The sequence below is a fragment of the Pristis pectinata genome, chromosome 2 (genome assembly GCF_009764475.1).
Source record: "Pristis pectinata isolate sPriPec2 chromosome 2, sPriPec2.1.pri, whole genome shotgun sequence".
Classification (NCBI taxonomy): Eukaryota; Metazoa; Chordata; class Chondrichthyes; order Rhinopristiformes; family Pristidae; genus Pristis; species Pristis pectinata.
In genome coordinates this window covers 40,058,674-40,073,861 of record NC_067406.1, presented here as the reverse complement: position 1 = coordinate 40,073,861, position 15,188 = coordinate 40,058,674, and the positions used below count along the sequence as shown (strand labels likewise).

At 40.5% G+C, this 15,188-nt stretch overlaps 1 protein-coding gene across 1 annotated transcript in view; it reads right to left on the bottom strand.

Moving 5' to 3' along the window:
* pdzd2 (PDZ domain containing 2) overlaps positions 1-15,188 on the bottom strand; it is a 120,107-nt gene that overhangs the window by 57,729 nt on the left and 47,190 nt on the right. The window contains exons 9-12 of the mRNA XM_052034328.1: positions 13,408-13,481; positions 12,740-12,956; positions 11,230-11,347; positions 7,324-7,456 (exon numbers count right to left, since the gene is read on the bottom strand). Coding sequence (XP_051890288.1) covers positions 7,324-7,456; positions 11,230-11,347; positions 12,740-12,956; positions 13,408-13,481 — 542 coding nt within the window. The remainder of the gene's footprint in view (positions 1-7,323; positions 7,457-11,229; positions 11,348-12,739; positions 12,957-13,407; positions 13,482-15,188) is intronic.

Sequence of the window (15,188 nt, the reverse complement as noted above, 5' to 3'; positions counted from 1 at the left end):
ACTGGGCTGCTGGAGATTCTGATTGGTCTGCCTTGCATGAATTTTCAGTTTAGGATTCAGCCACTGTGTAGTCATATAATAATTGTGTGCAGAGCATACTATAATCCATGGAACCTAACTTCCACAAGAAGTTAGCATCCTCAGGAGTAAGCCTAAAGGAAGAAAAATGAAGATTTATTAATCTGAAAATCTTTACAGATCAAATTTGGTTAAGTTTGGATCCTATCACATTTTGCAACACATTTTATTTACTCTGACAAAAAGCTTCATCTTCCTCCATATACCATATGGCCTTGTCTTTCAAATTTGCAGTGCATCTCAAAAGAAAGCTGCAATGATGAAACCTAATGACATTCATGTGTGAAGTGTATTTGTAAATGTATATACCATGTGAATTTGTTTTGCATTTGCACTCTAATACAATCAGTGTCACATGACATTTCATCAAGAATTTATTAAACACTTTTTATAAGGAGCTTAACACCTAAATTGTACATTTATCTTGATGGCCAATGAACAGAAACATTAGGAAAAATAGTAGGCCATTCAACCTCTCAGATCTTTTCCATTATTCAATTAGGTCATGCCTGATCAAATCCTCAATTTTACGTTCTCCTGTTTGGCCCATACCTCGTAATGCTCTAGACTATAAAAATCTCCTGTTTTCTGTCTTGAAAGTTCTAATTTCCTAGCTTCCATGGACTTTTGGATATGAGTTACAAATTCCTACTGTTCTTTGTGTAAAACAAAAACCTTCCATATCTGTTCCTTAATGACCTATCCATATTTTAGATTATGCCCCCTTATTCTAGCTTGCCCCATAAGAAGATATTTAATAAATATTTAATCCTTTAGATATTTTAAATGTCTTAGCAGATCCCCACTCTGTCTTCTATCCTTAAGGGAATACAAGCCAACCTGTTCTTAAAATATACTTCCTTAAGTTCCAGTAGCTTCCAAAATCCTTGTACTGCATTGTGAATGCCATTTCTCAAACATATTTCTTCCAGGTCAAAAACTGAAGCAGCTCCATAAGACAGGATAACACTTAAAAAGTAGTAATTATTTTATAATGATTAGTTGTACCATTGGTTTCTGATTCTTCTCCATTTAATTAGACTTACAAAAATGAAATCAAGGTTTGTGCAAAGTCTTCTCCAAACTGTTATCAATATCTCCATATCTGGTGATCAGAAATTAAAAAGGGACTACTCACATTTGACTCCTCTAATCTTGTCTTCATAATGTAAATTGCCACAATCTTTTATTGGGAGTATTCCTGTTCAGAATAACTAAGATTAAGTACTAAATGGATTGGTATTAAAATCTGTGATTAATCTTTGACTGCTTCAAATACTTGAAAATGGTGCAGGTAGATTAAACTAGCCCCAGTGAAGTAATGGCAGCTTTTATAGTTATGAGAGCACCGAAGAACTATGCACAGTTGCAGCACTTAACAATATTCCAGCTGGACTTTAAAATAGGTTAATGTGCAATCTAAATTGAAATATTCAAACACAGAATGTAAAAAATCTACAGTGATAGTTTATCCAGGCTGGAAAATCTCAATCTTGTGCAGTAGATGGAAAAAATAATTAGCAATACTTCATAAAGAGGAGATCACGGTAATATATGAAACTTGTGCTGAGAAGTATTTAAAATAATTCTCAGACAACATTAGTGTTTTAAAGCAATTTATTATAATTCTTGGCACAGAGGCACTGGAACATTTTTTCTTTTACAATTTGCTTCAGTATCCCCGTCTGATTCATTGCTTTTAATTAACAGTGGAAGATACAGGGAACTTCACACAAAGCAAGCTAAGAATGAATAATAGTTACATACAGTGCTAGTAACCGTGTGTTCCATCACTCAATCAAAGAAGACGATAATAACTCTTCCAACCTGGCAAAATTGGGCCAGTGGGCAGTTAAAATATTCCATCAGAAAGTTATCTAGATCTTACTCTGTCCAATATCAACTTACTCTTCTAAGCAGGGCCTGAAGCTGGGGTCTTAACTGACAGCAAATGGATATTGACAGTATTTTAACTCAGATTTGAGTAGGGAAACCTGCTATGGCTTTCTGCCAGGCTGCAGAAATTTGGTACAAAAGAAAAAGATAACATTTCAAGTTCTGATGCAAGGTCATCAACCTGAAACATTAACTCTGTTTTCCATCTCCACAGATGCTGCCTGACTCACTGATCCATCTCCAACTTTTTCAGTTTTTATTTTACATTTCAAATTGGTACCCTTTCATTAGAACTGATGAAAGTTCATTGACCCAAGGCATTAATTCTTTATCTCTCTTCACAAATACTGCCTGACCTGCTGAGTATTTCCAGCATTTTCTATTTTTATTTTAGATTTCCAGCATTTCACTTTTGGGTATGAAAAGGCCCAGAGGGGTTAAGATTTTTCACTTTCCTCCGTATGTAGGAATGCTCTTCTGAACACCTCGGGAAAATTTAGCCTTTCCTTGTTCAGGACTTGCCTCCATTCCTTCCCGAAAGACCCAATAGAAAGCTCACCATACCCACACAAAATGTTTGCCTTGGATCATTACCTACAGTGAAGAGGGAACCACTCCCTGCCAACCATTCATCCCCCAGTCCCACCTATATGATAGAATTGCCTCATTCCTATAGCCTCCTCATAGACAGGTTGTGATTTTCCACAGGAAACTCTAGCAGTTAAAATTAGCCACAGTATCTCTTTCAGTCTATTGGTTCAATATGGTGGGCTTCAAAATGGTGGATGAGAGGTATTGGCTTGATAGGGCGGTGAAATAAATTTAATATCATTCAGTAAAAATGATGTTTTAACAAGAGGTGGTCTCTGTGGAAAAGCCTTAGAACCAAAGAACAATACGGCACAATACAGGCCCTTTGGCCCACCATGTTGTGCCGCCCTCCAAACCACACCTATGACTATCTAACCCCTTCCTCCCACATATCCCTCTAACTTAAATTCCTCCATATGTTTATCTAACAATCTCTTGAACTTGTCCAATGTATCAGCCTCCACCACCACCCCAGGCAGTGCATTCCATGCACCAACCACTCGCTGGGTGAAAAACCTCCCTCTGACATCACCCTTGAACTTCCCACCCAATACCTTAAAGCCATGCCCTCTTGTTTTGAGCATTGGCACCCTGGGAAAGAGGCGCTGGCTGTCCACTCTATCTATTCCTCTCACTATCTTGTATACCTCTATCATGTCTCCCCTCATCCTCCTTCTCTCCAATGAGAACAGCCCTAGCTCCTTTAATCTCTCCCATCCAGGCAGCATCCTGGTAAATCTCCTCTGCACCCTTTCCAATGCCTCCACATCATTCCTATAATGAGGCGACCAGAACTGGACACAGTACTCCAAGTGTGGCCTAACCAGAGTTTTGTAAAGCTGCATCATTACTTTGCGGCTCTTAAACTCGATCCCTCGACTTATGAAAGCTAACATCCCATAAGCTTTCTTAACTACCCTATCCACCTGTGAGGAAACTTTCAGTGATCTGTGGATATGAACCCCCAGATCCCTCTGCTCCTCTACACTGTCCAGAATCCTGCCATTTACCTTGTACTCTGCCTTGGAGTTTGTCCTTCCAAAGTGTACCACCTCACACTGGATTGAACTCCATCTGCCACTTGTCAGCCCAGCTCTGCATCCTATCAATATCCCTCTGCAAGCTTCTACAGCCCTCCACACTATCCACAACACCACCGATCTTTGTGTCATCTGCAAACTTGCTAACCCACCCTTCCACCCCCTCATCTAAGTCGTTAATAAATATCACAAAAAGCCGAGGTCCCAGAACCGATCCCTGTGGGACACCACTAGTCACAGCCCTCCAATCTGAATGCACTCCCTCCACCACAACCCTCTGCTTTCTACAGGCTAGCCAATTTTGAATCCACACGGCAAAGCTTCCCCGGATCCCTTGGCCTCTGACCTTCTGAAGAAGACTACCATGCGGAACCTTGTCAAACGCCTTACTAAAATCCATGTAGACCACATCCACTGCACTACCGTCATCAACCTTCCTGGTCACCTCCTCAAAGAACCCTTTCAGGCTTGTGAGGCAAGATCTTCGCAACAAAACTATGCTGGCTGTCCCTAATCAGTCCATGTTTCTCCAAGTGCTTATAGATCCTATCTCTTAGAATTCTTTCCAACAGCTTACCCACCACAGACGTAAGGCTCACCGGTCTGTAATTCCCTGGACTATCCCTACTTTTTTTGAATAAGGGGACAACATTCGCCACCCTCCAATCCTCCGGTACCATCCCCATTGACAACAAGGACTCAAAGATCCTAACCAACGGTTCAGCAATCTCCTCCCTCACCTCACGAAGCAGCCCGGGGAATATTCCGTCAGGCCCCAGGGACTTATCTGTCCTAATATTTTCTAACAACTCCATCACATCCTCTCTCTTAATATCTACATACTCCAGAACATTACCCTCACCTACACTGTCCTCAGCATCATCAAGACCCCTCTCCTTGGTGAATACTGAAGAGAAGTATTCATTGAGAACCTCACCCACTTCCACAGCTTCCAGGCACATCCTCCCATCTTTGTCTTTAATCAGACCCACCTTTACTCTGGCCATCCTTCTGCTCTTTACGTACGAGAAAAAAGCCTTGGGATTCTCCTTAACCCTGCTTGCCAAAGCCTTTTCATGTCCCCTTCTCGCTCTCCTCAGCCCTTTCTTAAGCTCCTTCCTTGCTACTCTATATTCCTCATGAGCCCTGTCAGATCCTTTCTGCTTACACCTTATGTATGCTACCCTCTTCTTCCTAACTAGTTGTTCCACCTCTCTCGTCACCCACGGTTCCTTCACCTTACCATTCCTTCTCTACCTCAACGGGACAAATTTATCCCTAACATCCTGCAAAAGATCCCTGAACATCGACCACATCTCCATAGTACATTTCCCTTCAAAAATGTCACCCCAATTTACCCTCCCAAGTTCTCGCCTTATATCCTCATAACTCGCCTTCCCCCAATTAAATATCTTCCCATCCTCTTTGCTCCTATCCCTGTCCATGACAATTCTAAAGGTTATGGAGCAATGGTCACTGCCCCCCAAATGCTCACCCACCAATAGATCTGTCACCTGACCCGGTTCATTACCTAAAACTAGATCCAATATGGCATTCCCTCTAGTCGGCCTGTCAACATACTGCGTCAGGAATCCATCCTGGACACACTTAACAAACTGCACCCTGTCTAAACACTTGGCACTAAGTAGGTGCCAATCAATATTTGGATAGTTGAAGTCTCTCATTATAATAACCCTGTTATTTTCGCATCTTTCCAAAAACTGCCTCCCAATCTGCTCCTCAGTATCCCTACTGCTACCTGGGGGCCTATAGAATACTCCCAGAAGGGTAACTGCCCCTTTCTTATTCCTAACTTCCACTCATATTGACTCTGAAGAGGATCCTTCTACATTATCTACCCTTTTTGCAGCTGTAACTGTGTCCCGGACCAGTATCGCCACCCCTCCTCCTCTTCTCCCCCCCTCCCTATCCCTTTTAAAACACTGAAAACCAGCAATATTCAATATCCATTCCCACCCCGATGTCAGCCATGTCTCTGTAATAGCCACAATATCATAGTCCCATGTACTTATCCAAGCTCTCAGTTCATCTCTCTTATTCCTGATGCTTCTCACATTCAAGTAAATGCACTTCAGCCCATCCACCTTACTACTTTTATAGCCTGTACTCTGCTTCTCCATCCTCAAAGCCTCTCTACCTGTCAGATCTGACTTTTCCCCATCCCCTTCTTCCTCTGACCTACTCCTTTGGTTCCCTTCCCCCTCGCAATCTAGCTTCAACCCTCCTGAACCACCCTAGCAAACCTGGCCGCAAGGATATTGGCCCCCCTCAAGTTTGGGTGTAACCCGTCCTCTCTGCAGAGGTCCCACCTTCCCCAGAAGAGATCCCAATGATCCAAAAATCTAAAACCCTCCCTCCTGCACCAACTTCTCAGCCACGCATTTATCTGCCATCTCCTCCTATTCCTACCTTCACTATCGCGTGGCACTGGCAGCAATCCCGAGATCGCTACCCTCAAGGTCCTGTCCTTCAGCCTTCTGCCTAGCTCACTAAACTCCCTTTTCAGGACCTCATCCCTCTTCCCACCTATGTCATTGGCACCAACATGAACCATGACTTCTGGCTGTTCTCCCTCCCACTCTAGAATCCTGTGGACCTGATCAGTGACATCCCGGACCCTGGCACCTGGGAGGCAACCTACCATCCGGGATTCATGCTCACTGCCACAGAACCTCCTATCTGTTTCCCTGACTATCAAGTCCCCTATCACTACTGCCTTCCTCTTCTCCCTTCCCTTCTGAGCAGCAGGACCGGTCCCAGTGCCACAGAGCTGGCTACTGCTGCTAGGCCCCGCCAGGTCATCTCCCTCAACAGTCTCCAAAGCGGAAAACCTGTTATTGAGGGGAACAGCCTCCGGAGTCCTCTGCTATCTGCCTGTTCATTTTCTTTTTCCTTTTCCCTCCCCTGACAGTCACCATTCTATCAACTTCCTGGACTCCAGAAGTACCTGCTCTAAGGGGGGGTGACCATCTTATGTACAGTATCTACAAAACTCTTCCACTCCCTGATGCTGCGCAGTGTTTGAAGCTGCAACTCCAGCTCATCGATTTTGAGCCGAAGTTCCTCCAGCCTCAAGCACTTACTGCAGATGCAGCCATCGTGGACCGCAGCAAGGTCCACGAGTTCCCACGTCAAGCAGCTGCAGCACACCACCATGTCCTCCATCTGAACTAATAACTTGTTTTTTCCTAGTTTTTCTACTTAAATATTTATCACAGATAACAGGTAACCTCACCTTTGCCTACCTACCAACTACTCACCTGCCTTACCCCTTCATTATCAGTATTTGTTAATTGAAATGCAAATTAGATTTTGAGATACACGACTTGTGTAAATTGTCAGGAAGTATGTCACATGGAGCTTGCTTGAGAGGAACAAGTCACGCTGGACCTATAACTCCCCACCCGGTCTCCATGGCTGGAGTTCTCCTTATTTACCTTTGGGTCTATATAGACTGATACAGGCTGATTGCAATAGTCACCAATCATTGTCATGTGACCATCAGGATAGTAGGTAAACTATATGGGCCTCAACTTTTCTCCTCTCAGTTCATATGAGAAAGAAGCCTGTGGATGAGTATCTTCTGGTGGTGTAACAGGCAGAGTAACTACTTGCCCACCCAATTACCTCTGCTAATTTCAGTTCAATGAGTAGGGCTTATTTGAATAGACCTATCTGTTTGCATTACATTTCTTACCTTTGGGTTTGGATGACGGCTAATAATAAGGCTGATAGGACCTGGACCACACTCACTTAGGATCGCATATGCTTCACTGAGAGCAGCATGTCGCAGACTCACTGAATCCACCTCTAAAATCTGATCACCTCGGCTGCAATGAAAGGCAAAGAAAGTTCATTAATTTGCCATTTTCAGGCTCCAAAGACCTCAACAAAGTGATAGTGTTTTACCATGAAGTATGTTGCTGCGCCCATTCATAAGAAAGTAAAAGAGTCCATTCTTTCTAAATTATATAACCACTAAAATGACAACAATGTGCAACTCATTTAAGTAGTTTGATCCCATACAATTTTTCTTGAGGCTGGCATTTCATAAGGAAGACAGAAATCAAATGAAATCTAAAACTATTTGCACTTGGCTGTGCTGCTTTCAGGTCCTTTATACAGCAAGTAAAACACATAGGCTGCATTACAAGCACTCATTCTGTCAGGTTAGCTCAGGAAAATAGTTATGCTCTGAAACAGGAAGCTCCAGACATCATCTCAACAGCCTAGCATAAAGTTCACCACTCTACACTCACCTTAGATCCAGTTTGCACTCAACAGAAATTCTCTAACTGAAACGCAATACTTTATTCTTAAAAAAGGAAGCATTCTTATTAAAATTAGCCGAAATCAATGAGCTGGATTGTGCTCGACTCAGCCAGTGCCTAAGGTTCATAATCCCTACAATGTCAACCCACTGCACAATCCCAGCAGGTACACTAACCTTTCGCAGCCCTGCAGATCTAATGAAGCTTCCGGCCGCAATGTCCTGGCTGCCCCACAAAATGAAATGAGAGCAGGCTTCGAGTGGCAGAACTCTACCCATGCACAACCCTGATTGCCTTTGAAGGCCTGTTAAACTGCTTTTAAATGTCTCTAAATAATTAGAGAACATTTGAAATAGTTGAAATAAATTAACATTATTTTAATGTTTTTAGGTTAAAAATATTTTACATGCATTTAACTGATGGAATTAGTTCAAACATTAATATTAATTAATAAATAAATAAGCCCACTTATCTTTTCCATCCAGGCCAACAATCCCATGCAAATGGATGGGGATATACAACCTACACCTGCCATGCCGAGGAACTGGATACAAAGTGTATCTGACTCAGGATGTTGGTGCCCTGCTCCTGGAGTTAGTACTGAGACAGATAAACTAGCATCTGACCTCCAGTGCATTCCATACTCATGGCTGCAATGGGCAAGTGCAGAAGTCAGGAACACACAGTCGTTAAGAGTACTTTGCCAGGAGTTCTCTCCTGAACTGCCAGCAAAAGCCCCATAAAATCATAAGCTTCTCGTGGTATTGACAATACTTCCATAAATCACATTGCATAAAAAAATCAATTTTTATTTTAGCAATACACATTTAATTGTGATGCCGACATGTGTCCTTGTTTATTCTGGAGCAAAATGAGAGTCTTTTGTTGATATTTTGCTCACCATACTTCTCCTCTGCTGCTGTGGTTGCATGGTAATAATTTAACTCCACTGATCTCAGCTCTCAAAATAGGTAAATGACCAAAGTTGTGAAATGCATGGGGACTAACAAACTTCAACTCAATTTGGATTAGATGGTTGTACCAATATTAGGAGTGGTACTGTTGATCCTTCGCTTAAATTGGAAGACATTTGGAGTCCATTTATTCAATATTTTCATATGATATAGATCCCTTTTCAATAACTTTCGAATTTAGGGGAACGGAGTTGACGACATTTCAGTCCAGTCTTTTTTCTTCTTTTTTTTGGTCCTTTTTGGAAATTTTTCTTTTTAGTTTGGTTTGATATATTGTTTATAATTTTTTTTATTTATTTGGGTTTATTTTTCTTTTATATACACAATAAATCTTTTTCTTTCCTTTTATATTATATTCATTTACTAAGAGATGGTGAGATCTACAGATTTTTTAAATACTTTATTATTCTTTATGATTATCTATGTCATGATCGTTCTCTTGATCTCCTTGTATTACATGTACAAACATCGATGTTATATATTAATCTGTATTAATTTGGAAACTAATAAAAAGATTGAAAAAGAAAAAGATGGTTGTACCAATTTAACAGGCACCATTCTAATTCAGAATGCCTGGTATTGATAGTTTATTATTTAAAATTTAGCTGATATTTTCCAGCTAGATGGTTTAAAGCACGGACGAACAATGCCTTTGACTATTTAAAATGAAAGTTTTTTTATGAGTGCCCGCACTCACTGCTGACCTATAAACGAGCCTGGATGTACCAAGTGCAGATCTCCCGGGGATAACTTACTACCTAAAGCAGATTCCATTCCCAATGGTGAGGCCTTTCAAGAGTTCAAGACAAGCCCCACCCATAAAAATGCTGAACAAATTATGACAACAAACTAAGCCCTCAAAGTTATCAAAGTATTATGAATGTGATGTACTAAGTTCACAATATTCTTAATTACATTAAAGTTACTTAAATCAATTAAAAATATTTAAATAAATTTGAAACAATTAAAAAAATGTAAATTAACTCTAAGTTACCTTGACCCTTTACAGCCATTCCCTCTCCATTCAAATGAATAAAGGTGCAATTTGGTTAGATTCCCCAACCTTAGTGCTGGTAGGTATAACTGCTTTTAGATTACTTCAATTTTGCACTTTGTTGCTGGAATCAGTAAAGAGTTCAATGTCAGAATGTACTCAGGTAAATTCCAGCAAACAGCTGCCAACAAGCTAGGGATTTCCAGGTTTGTATGCACAAACTTGCAAATCCAAAACTTAATGACACCTATACTGGGAAACATCTGCAATTCTGTGCAGAACTTCTGGCATTTTCCTATGAATCCAGCTTGCTTCTTAACACTGCTTTTATGGAAAAAATATGAAGCTTGAGATCTTTTGGGAAATTAGAGAAATCTGTTATAGAAACAGCAATTTCATGCATAGGTCTGCTGCAAGAATTGGTCATATTATAATTTTAAGGGCCTTATCACATTCTTAGCATACAGCAACAACAGTGGGAAAACAGTTCTTCTATTACATTGAGCATTGAAGATCACAGAAATAATTTAGTCTAAAGGCTTGAAATCAAGGCTGGCTCTATAGTATGACGGGATTCTGTGCTTTTGGATAACCAGGGCTGCACTGCCCTCATGACTAGACATAACGGATCCAATGATTTTAATAGTAGTTGTCATGGCTGGTGTCCCAGTTGATGCTTCAGTATCACCAATATAGATTATTTGTGGTGGTTTGCCATGAGCAGATTGGCTAAAAACAGCGCTGGGATCATGGATGGCATTAAATGAATGCAGATCTTTCTTTTTTTATCTTCAGTGAGACTAGTTGAGTCCTGTGAAGGGGATGGTTTATGAGCAGCTGAAGGATCATGGTGGAAGCTGCCTTCCTTTTTGCACCAGCATAAATGTGGAGAGGAACTGATGGCTTTCCTTACGGTGGGAGAGTCATACATGAACTGAATTTGACTGTAGCTGAAGCGAAGTGGAGGCTCCTTGAGATCCCTCAATCAGCTTCCAGGTCATGTCATATCATCTGATCAACATGGCAAAAGTGGAATACAATTATCTTCCACAATATCAGACTTGGGAGGGGAAAATAATAAAACTTCTGTTTTTAATGGAAACTTGCAAAGTTGTCTTAGAGGAACATACAAGGATCAGCCATTATTAGCTGTTGTGGAACTGTGGCCCAGTCTGAGTCACCATCTTCAAAGTGAAGCGAAAAATGGAAACAAAAGCATTTACAATGAGTTTCTGAAAATCATTGATATGACTTACTTCTCCTTCAACAAGGTTTTTAGGACATTTATAGGAAGGAGTTCTTTTAAGTGAAATACTGGACATTTTACAACTCATTGGAACACATTTTCACTGTTTGAGACTCACCTCAATCTGCTATCCAGTTTAGCAACTGATCCTGGGGCGAGACTGTGGATGTAGATTCCTGGTGTACTATTCTCTAATGTAAGGCAACAGGCTCCAATCCCCAACCCAACTCCAGGCTCTGAAATGAAACAATACACAGGCAGCAGGTAACACAGTGTATTCAGTGTAACACAGATTATCTTCAAGACTTCATAAACATAATTTTAATAGCATTCAGCAAGGAGGGAGATCTTAGCTGGGAAGACTGTATTCCCTGACCATATTTTTGAGAGTAGTGTAGTTTCCCAACCTGCTCTAGTAAACAAAGTAATAGATAGGTTTGCAATGGTTGGGATTCAGGTTTTCTATGCTGTAGATAAGAAAAACATTCCCTGGAATTTTGTTTAGGAGTGGATTAAGGATTTTATTTCCCTCTCCTTCTGGGGTTTGTAGGAAAGTTGAAAAGGACCGAGGGTAAATAAAGGCTACAGAATGCCTGATTGGATGAGGTTGAATGAAATAACTTCTGGTATTTTGGTGTTCATTTTATGTGTATCGGTTTATTATTTCTTTAACTGCAGAGGGACAAGTCCCGATTAATAGCCAGTTAATTGTTATGAATTTAGTTTAGAAACTATAATTTCTTTTAGAAGATAGAAATTGTAAATTCTTTCAGGATTTAATCAATTATAAATGTGTAACAGAATACTCTTTATATTCAATAATATTTACAACATAAACATCCTGAATTTTAAGAACAAAATGCTGAGGAGCTTGTTGGTCCTCCCAACATGTACTCCTGCCATGTAAAGTCTGTGGAGGTGCTTAAATTTCATAAACTTTCCCTTATGTCTATCACATACATAGAGCAATAGAAATATTCTCCACTTATTTAGTAATGGGAATTTGTATATGGTCAATTATAATGTTAAGTCAAGTTTCACAATCCTCACACAAATGTGTGCAGGTTAATTTAAGTCCAAAATCTTGGTAAGTTTCATGAAAAATTGCATAAAATCTGTTAGCTGTGTGACTGAGAGTTACTTTTTCTAATTCAGTCTCCCTGCGCACACCTACAATCATAGTAGCATCTTTCAGGAATTTTAGACTTCTACGTATTATGACTCCCTGCCCATTTATTGTGATGAATGGAAAACTGGGGAGGAGAGGCGGTGCGATGGCAGTCTAGGAGTCTGAATTCCTGGTATCCTGTCCTGGCAAATGATACTCAAAGTTAGGAAATGTATTTGCAGAGGTAATCCTTCGAAGTACACTTCAGTTATTTGCTTACTGTTGGCATTAGCTTCTGAATAAACCTTTATTCTATCCCACATGTTGTGCTGCAGTCAATATTTTCACCATGTGGGGAAGGGTGCCCTACTTTCCAGAAGAAGATGTTTAAACAAAATTAGCGGCTGCATTTGCCAGTGTATTTACTTCCTTTGCCTCTTGCTTCTTTGGCTAATCCTTAAAGTTTATGTAGCTGATTTAATTTTAGCTATTTTGTTGGTCCCCTGAGCAGTAACATTACCTTTCTTCAACGTCACCTCCATTATGATTCGATCCTTTGGTCCTGGCCCCTTGCGAGAATAATCCCCCTCTTCTGAGCCTGGTAGTGGAGTTCCACCACTGGTATTCGAATTGGGAGAGCTGGACCGGCTCATTAGTGTGGGAGTGGGACATGGAGTAAGGCTAGGGCTACGCAACCTGGTACGAACAGTTAGGGTCACAACTCCTTTTCTCAGTTGCTGTTCAGAACAAAATATGTATTAATATCGACAGATGAATGAGCTAATAAGCAGTTAATATTTAAAGGTAAATTTTGTGAGGTCACCTGGTTTGTAGTATTCCTAACTGGTCAGTTGTAATAAATAAAGATTTGCTTTTAAACATATTCAAGATGGAGATTTACATCATTATATTGATTTACATCATGTGTGCTTGGACATGAGTAAGTACATTTTCTAATGTGGATGAAACGAGTAATAGTCTAGGAATTGGAAGCTGGACAATACAAATATTTACTTTTATTTTACAACTTTCCAGACTGTCTACTTGGAAAATAAAATTGCCCTGTTAACCATTTTTTTTCCTTTAAGCTAATCAAATAGGCTTGTGCTCAAATTTAGCAAGTGGAATACCAATCACCATTTTCCATGGAAATGACTTAAGAGTTTTATATTCTACATGATACCTTACCTTAAAGGTCTGTATGGCTTGCTGGTGGGTTAGTCCCTGCAGAGATTCCCCATTAACTTCTAGAATTTCATCTCCTGTTGAATACAGTACAGACCTATCAATCATTAAATTATTTTACCCTTTTAAAAAAAGCACCATTTATGATTTATAGTTATTATTAATTTTAAAATGCTTTTCTGAAAAGAATTAATATCTAGGGATATCTAAGCACACTGCTGAGAAATGAATAATAATCAGTAGTTGTGACATTTACTTCAACAACCAAAGCCAGAGGTGCAACAATGAAACAAGAAGTGATGACATTTATTCATTATTGTTGTCTTCACATTGAGGATAGCCTCCATGGTGTTGTGTGGCACCACAATTACGCCATATGAGACAGACTCAGACAGATCAACAACTGAAAACAGCACTGCAATCTGTCCTGGCCTATCCTTCACTCTATCATGACTATCAAACCAAGGATCAACTCTTGTTCAATGAGGAATGCAGAAGGAATACCAGAAGCAGCATCAGATATAACTTCTTCAGAGAGATCGACACAAGACCTCATGGCATTGCCTCAGTTCCAGACTCTGGCTCCTGCTGGACTATGAGAGAACACAAGGATGTCCACATCATGCAGTTTGGTGCACTGATGAATGCTGGACTGACCACCACCTAAACTGCTCTCTTATTTCCATCACCCTGTCCCCAGCAACAATGGCAAAAGAAATGCTTCAGCAAGAAAATCAATGTGGAAGATCTCAGGGATCAACAAATACAAGTCTTCTGGGAGAGTGCCTCACAGGCTAATTGATGACACCCAAGCAACTTGAATCACAGAGTGTCCACAATGCTTGAGCTGTCCGGAATAAGTAGCAGCTGTAAAGAATTTGGTTTGTATGGCGGAAAGCACAGTATATTTTGCATTCTTCTAAGCCACTTAAGGATTTTAAATCAATCCCTCTGGATAGTGGAGTAATGTCAGTATAATGAGCATGTGAATTAGGAGCAGGAATCAACCACTCATTCCTGTTCGGACATTTAATAAGATCATGGATGAATCTCAATTGCGCATTCTTGCCTATCTCGGTAACCTTTCACCCCATACTTATCAAGTATCTATCTACTTTTGCATTAAAAATATTTCACCGCCCTTTGAGGAAGAGCGTTTCTAAGGTTCACAGTCCTCTGAGAGGGGCTCAGTGGCCTGCAGTTTCCAGACTTATCCTTGCTGTCCTTTTACAATAAGGGGACAATATTAACTATCTTCCAAGTCTTCTGGTACCTCACGCATGGCTAACAAAGATGACCAAGTCTCCCTCTGAGCCACAGTAATAGCCTCCCTTGCTTCCATTAGCATCCTGTAATAGATCCTGTCAGGCCCTGGGGATTTATTCACCCTAATACGCCGCAATATTTCTTGCACCTCCTCCTTCCTGATGCAGTCATGCTCCAGAATTTCATTGTGGCCTTTCCTTAAGCCTCTAAGCCTTCTTGTCCTTCTCCCTGGTGAATACCGATGAGAGGTATTTATTTAGGACCCCCTCATATCCCCTGGCTCCACACATAGATTACCCCTTTGGTCCCTAAGGGACCTATCTCCTTAGCTACCCTCTTGCTTCTAATATACTTAAAAAAAAGGTTTTAGGATTCCCCTTCATCCTACCTGCCAAGGTAATTTCATGGCCACTTTTTGCCCCCTAATTTCTTTCTCAAGTTCTCCCCTATATCCCCTATAAAGCTCAAATGACTCATTCAATATCAATTTCCAATACTTGACATATGCTTCCTTTTTT